The 5734-nt window shown below is 34.8% G+C and overlaps 1 protein-coding gene across 4 annotated transcripts; it reads right to left on the bottom strand.

Annotated features, from left to right (window-relative positions):
- Positions 1-1018: 1018 nt before the first annotated feature.
- LOC110102107 (mechanosensitive ion channel protein 10-like) lies at positions 1019-5232 on the bottom strand. 4 transcript variants are annotated; one of them, XM_020830287.2, is made up of 5 exons: positions 5079-5232; positions 3986-4279; positions 2110-2312; positions 1556-1859; positions 1019-1473 (listed from the first exon to the last, which is right to left on the bottom strand). In XM_020830287.2, the coding sequence occupies exons 1-4, from the start codon at positions 5136-5138 to the stop codon at positions 1559-1561; spliced, it is 858 nt and encodes a 285-aa protein (XP_020685946.1). In that variant the 5' UTR covers positions 5139-5232; the 3' UTR covers positions 1019-1473; positions 1556-1558. The 4 variants fall into 4 exon arrangements, with proteins under 4 accessions (XP_020685946.1, XP_020685947.1, XP_020685944.1 ...); XM_020830288.2 differs by having other exon boundaries at positions 1019-1470; XM_020830285.2 differs by having other exon boundaries at positions 1570-1859.
- Between the last annotated feature and the right edge of the window lie 502 nt (positions 5233-5734).

Raw genomic sequence — 5734 nt, 5'->3', positions numbered from 1 at the left:
CTCTAACTCATAACTTTAGCAGCTAGATATTTGATTGATTCCTGCCAAATGACTCTTTCAACTTCAACCAATTAATGCATTTTTTATAATTTATCATTGCCTTCCTCGAGAAAGGGCCTCACTTGAAATCAAATATGGATACTAGTGCAGTCATTTTAATTGTGTTACACCTCATGGGTTCTCTCTTTTATGATTTCCACATAAAAATTTTGATATCTCTTACAATGCTTGCACTTCTCTCTTCTCTGTGTCTGCTTGGTCTTCATGCAAAGCTAATACGTTAAACTCTCTATTTTTCTATTGTACTGCTATGAATGTTACAACACAACAATTATTATTATAAATTTATAAATAATAGAAATTTCTTTATGAAGTATTGAGCCAAGCCTATCCTTCAAATGATCAAATCTAAGCTAGCAGGACCTAAGAAGAGCATATGATGAACAATTATCCACTATGAATTTTTTCCTTAATAGAATAAACATTTTAACTATTTTATACACCTCTCAATAAAAACATTAGCCAAAATTTCTAATAAAAATATTCTTTTAGGGTGAGCAATTATTTTTTATTTCATCCCTCAAATTATGCTTATCTCAGTTTTATTGTCCACCCTAAAACAAAAAAAAGGCTTATTTTAAGTTCATTTTGAAGTTTTTTCAAGAGGAAGTTGCAAGTGGTTTCAATCCGGTCTCTTGATTGCAAGGCTTAAAATCCTTAAAAGTTAAAATTGCCATAGCATACTTTAATGATTTTAATTATCATTAGGATGCAAAACTATTCTGAATAATAAAAAACTTATATTATAAGATATTCTCTAATTGTTAAGCAAACCTCATGGATAATTACAAAAATCTACCAAGTTTGGGACTTCCATAGCAAGCTTTTTAAAGAAATAATCACGGGGGAATGATCTGGAGCAGTTCAATTGAGTTGAATTGTGAGCAAAGATTCAAAGGGATTGATCAAGCCGGAGGAAATAAGGATTCCAGTGAGCATTCAGCCAAGTAAGATTAGATGCATGAAATTTCTTATATGATAAATCACATTCCTTAATCATATCAACAAAATCTTTCATAACACATCTATTATTAGACATAACTGAGAAGAACAATGAAATGCCCCCAAGACAAGATAGGGGAGAGGGAAATTGAGAGAAAAGAGCAAAAATATATAAAGATTTGGACTTGTGCATTAGAGAATTCCCACTGAATGCAACTCAATTGAAAGATGATGCACTATTTATGATGAAAGAAAGGATAATAGATATCAACTATGGCTTCCTTTGGGACGGCCTTTTTATTGCTTTTCAAATCAATTTTTTAGTACGAATTTTTTTCTTTTTTACTAAAAAGCTGATTTAAAAAGAATTTAAAAAGTTGTCTCAAACGAAGCCTATGGCTGCCATAGGTATTTTGATATTATTTCATGCTCCTGCTTTTCATCAGTCTTCGTTCTTCATGAACTCACCTGCTGCAAAGGAAAAACACATCAATACAACTGTGATTGAAGATGATCAATCAGCATATTAATGACCAAAAGTTTATGATAAAACCAGCTAGTGATTACTCCAGAGATATGCAGCTGGATCCGGAGGAGCAGGAATTCTGGGATTGGCACCGAGAACTTGTGTAAGATGAACTTCCTGGGGGAGCAAATTATACTTGATTCCGAGGCTTTCGAAGATTTTCTTCAGCTCCAAGACGAGCTCTGATCTTCTACTGTTCCGTTCTGGAAAGTTTTGGTGATTCATTGTGTGCAGAACGTTGAGGGACATCTTCATCTTGTTCACATTCTCAATCTCTTTCACTAAAACTGTGTGCTTTGGATTCCAGTGCTTTGGCTTGCTTTCCAAATACCTACAAAAGTTGGCATCATAAGACATCAAACTCTTAAATTCTGCAACTACGTAAATATTTTGCTAAAATAAGGAGAAAAATTGCAGAAAATTAACTTCTAAACAACAACTAGTACTCTCTCACAAAATAGAAAGAAGTATTTTGTTGCTTAGAAGAAGTGTCTAAGTTATATTCAAGGTTAAATTTAACAGAAGAAGTCCCAAGGCAAGTTTTTCCCCAGGGTACAGAAAACAGAGGTAAGTAAGCTTACGCCTGAATTGCCTTTCTCAAAGCAGCAATAGTGTCAACGGGAGTGTAAACATCAATATGGAATTCTATCGTATCAAACATATGTGGGCTTCGGTAGAAGTTACTGATAGGCTTTGTGAGCAGCACTGCATTCGGGTAATAAATCTTCTCATTATCATGGCGAAGGAAGACTGTGGTCAGAATGTTCATTTCTTCAACGATCATCTGCAGTAAATCAAGTTTACAATTTTCTGTTTATGATTTGATGATATAAAGTTATTTTCCAATAAAAAAAGATATTTATATGTTGCAGAAAACAGAGTGACGGAAGGAGAAAGAAAACCCGAAAGAAAACTATTATTCAAAATTTTCGAATTTACAATGATCCCTACCTTGCCTTGTATAGAAAAGAGACAAAAGCTGGAAAATAGCTAAAGCCTAAAGCCAAAAACAAGTTTTAGATACCTACGTGATGCAGATAGAAATAACAGAGGAAAACATTATGGGGGTGTTTGATATTGGATTTGTGCATCATTTTTAGTAGGATTTAGCGTAATCTAGCCAAATGCAATCCGCGCCGCTTTAAATCCAACAAATCCAGGATTTACGGATTTACGGCATAAATCCGGTAAATCCGTCTAAATCCTAATCCCATTCCTATTCGGATTTAATGCCACTTACCGTTGAGGAACTTCTTCCCGCGGCGCCCGTGTCGCGATCTGTTGCCAAACAACTTTTTTGGATTTAACAGGATTTAAAATTTGTCATACCAAACACTTTTCAAAATTTATGAGCCTAGGAATTACTAAATCCGGATTTAACAGGATCGTCTTTCTTGAAATTTATGTCGTTATTGGAGTTGTGGTTCTTCATTGTATTGAAGCTATTGTTCTTGACACTGAGAGCCATTTCACTCTTGATTCATCCATCAAAGTACTACTGCCCAACAGTTCTTTGATTATCCTCTTGCGAGATCAATGAGAATACCTGATTGATGGAGGGTAAAGGATCAATCAGGAGAATATGTTAGCGCACTTGGAAAGAAAGAGTCATTGACGCCCATAAGAAATGACATAGTTACTCCATCTGGCGATGTGCGGTCAGCTGCTTAATGCCGCCATTGGTGCAGTTCCTCCAGGAGCTTATTATTTGTAAATCACATAGTCCTACTAATAGGATTTTTAGTTTTGTGAAGAACATACCGACAAAGATGAACGCACAAAATACACTAATAATTTTATACATGCTCAACCAGTTGATGCTATCACTGCCCCTGATCTTATGATTTCAATTATGGAGTTTTTTACAACCATAATCTCAACGCATATCACTTAATCTTCCTTTGGTTCTTTCTCTTCATTTGTAAAAGATAGTTTTATAAACAATGGTTAAGAAAATAAAGTTTTCGAACGTATAAGCAGTTATTAAAAAGCTTCTCAAAACAGTAGAAAAAATTAAGTTCCCTAAAAAGCATTTCTATAGAAATGTCTCATTCAAACACCGGCCAAAAAATAATTTCTCTGTCTAGAAACAGAAAAAGCAAAAAAGTGCAAAAACAAACAAGGCCTTAAATAAAGCAGCACCTCTGTTGCATAAAATTACTCGCAAATAGTGTAGTAGTTGATCTGCAATTATGTCCTACGTAAGATTAAATGTTCCACACAAAGTTTAATATTCACTAAAAAGAGAAACTCTTTTAATTCGTGTTACAAGGCAGTGTTCCAGCAAAGTCCAAAATGCCAGAACTGCGATTAAGTGTTCAATTATCAAATAAGTTCAACTGAAATTAGACACATAAGATATATAGCTACAAGCTCACAAATGATACATCGATATTTATAAAAAAATCACTACTTGAAGAAATCGATTTGATTGTAAATGAATTACTGGTATCTAACCTGGACACCATCGATGACACAGCGATCGCCAACATCAAAAGGATGCATGACAAAAACAAAGACTATTGATTCAAATAGAGTCTTTCCAGTGCTTTGGAATAAAAATCCCAGTAGTAGAAGCTGAGAAGTGATTGCTACAAAAACTTTCGTTGTTGCAACCCCCGTTACCAGAAGTGATACCACAAAAATTATCACACTCACAACCACACTGGCAAGCTTATGCAGCTGTTGCACTGCCGTCTTAGTGTCATTCAAGGAATGGGCAAGTGATTTTCTCTCTCTGTAAGCTCTTACCTGCATATAATTAGTTGCGGAAAATCTCAACTAATGAACTGAACTTGGAAGAGGTCAACTTAATATTTAACATTTAGGCTTCGTTTGAGACAGCTAGGGGTGTCAATATTTAATCTGACCCTAGAACCCGACCCGAAAATTTCAGGTTTGGTTTGACCCGAACCCAAAATGGGTTGGGTTCAGGTTCAACAATTCAACCTGTTTCAAAAAGCGGGTCGGGTTCGGGTTGACCCGCTGATCCATTGACCCAAAATTGACCCGTTGAACCAAATTTGGTCCGTTTTTTACCCGAAAACCCATGTTGACCTTTTTTTTACCCGTTTTGCACCCGAAAACTAGCAATTTTTTATTGGCACTAGGTCATTCGGGTCGGGTCAAGTTGGGTTGACCCGGACCCGAAGCGGGTCTGGTTCGGGTCCAGAAAACCCCTTGGGTTCGGGTTGACCAGAATAGTGTTGGGTTAGTTTTGGGTTCGACCCAAACCCGACCCGTGATCCGAAATTGACACCCCTAGAGACAGCTGTCTTATTGCTTCTTAAAAAAGTTTTATAGTATAAAAATTTTATTTTTTATATTAAAAAGTTGTTTTAAGAAGCAGTAATAAAGCAATCCCAAACGAAGCCTTAATCTATATGTTTCTCTTCAACATACAAAGTATTAACCTACATGATGAGAAGTTGGTTTTATAAACTGATTTTTTTGGGGTAAATTATTAGTATAAAAATATTAAAAAGACTAATTAAAGTTTGATATGGAAGAAATAAAAGCCATGAATCTAAATGAAGGATCATGTGCTGACCACCCAATTCCGAAATGCAGATTTCTTAATCCTTCCAGTATCAAGGGCGCCTTCAAACATTGGAAAGATGGTCTGTACCTCCTCTTCCGTCAAGAATCTCCTCAAATCATCCTCATATATATACCTGTATCACTCATCCATGCTTCCAGTCAAGCAGTATTACAAACTAATTGGACTTATATTTCCTTATCATAAATCAAATAATATGGTCCGTGACGAAAAATGAAAAATAAAAATAAAAAGATTGGTATGAGAGCATGAAAAACTTCACAAACTTAGACTTATATTTATATTTTCATGTTGAACTCAAAAGTATTTTGTTTTAGCAACTAGCTACCACTAATTTTAAATACAACCATAGAGACAAAATTTTTCATTGCCCTATAAAAAGGTGACGTTATTAAGGCTATCACACAACAATTAAGTTTATGAAGTATGAGCTAAACGGTCTATCGATAGATGAAGCTAAAAATGGTGTAGAAATGATGCAAGACAAATATAATGCAAAGTTAGCATTAAATAAGCGTCTTAGATATTAAAAATGATTCATATTATAAGATAAACAAACCATTTGCTTCCTTTTTAGTCTTTGTATATTTTAGGGAAGTAACTGAACCTTTACTATATAAGAACTCTTGTACTAGTTAGATGGACAA

The sequence above is a fragment of the Dendrobium catenatum genome, unplaced genomic scaffold (assembly GCF_001605985.2).
Source record: "Dendrobium catenatum unplaced genomic scaffold, ASM160598v2 fragScaff_scaffold_243, whole genome shotgun sequence".
NCBI classification, from domain to species: domain Eukaryota; kingdom Viridiplantae; phylum Streptophyta; class Magnoliopsida; order Asparagales; family Orchidaceae; genus Dendrobium; species Dendrobium catenatum.
The sequence above is the reverse complement of the archived record's forward strand: the minus strand, read 5'-3'. Positions and strand labels throughout refer to the sequence as shown.

Excerpts from the sequence above, each read along its gene's own strand:
- LOC110102107 (XM_020830285.2), bottom strand. The coding sequence starts at position 5,138 with ATGTTTGAAGGCGCCCTTGATACTGGAAGGATTAAGAAATCTGCATTT. Across the intron at positions 4,280-5,078 it reads CTGCATTTCGGAATTGGGTG|GTAAGAGCTTACAGAGAGAG; the intron begins GTCAGCACATGA and ends AATTATATGCAG. Across the intron at positions 1,474-1,569 it reads TCCAGCTGCATATCTCTGGA|CAGGTGAGTTCATGAAGAAC; the intron begins GTAATCACTAGC and ends TTTCCTTTGCAG.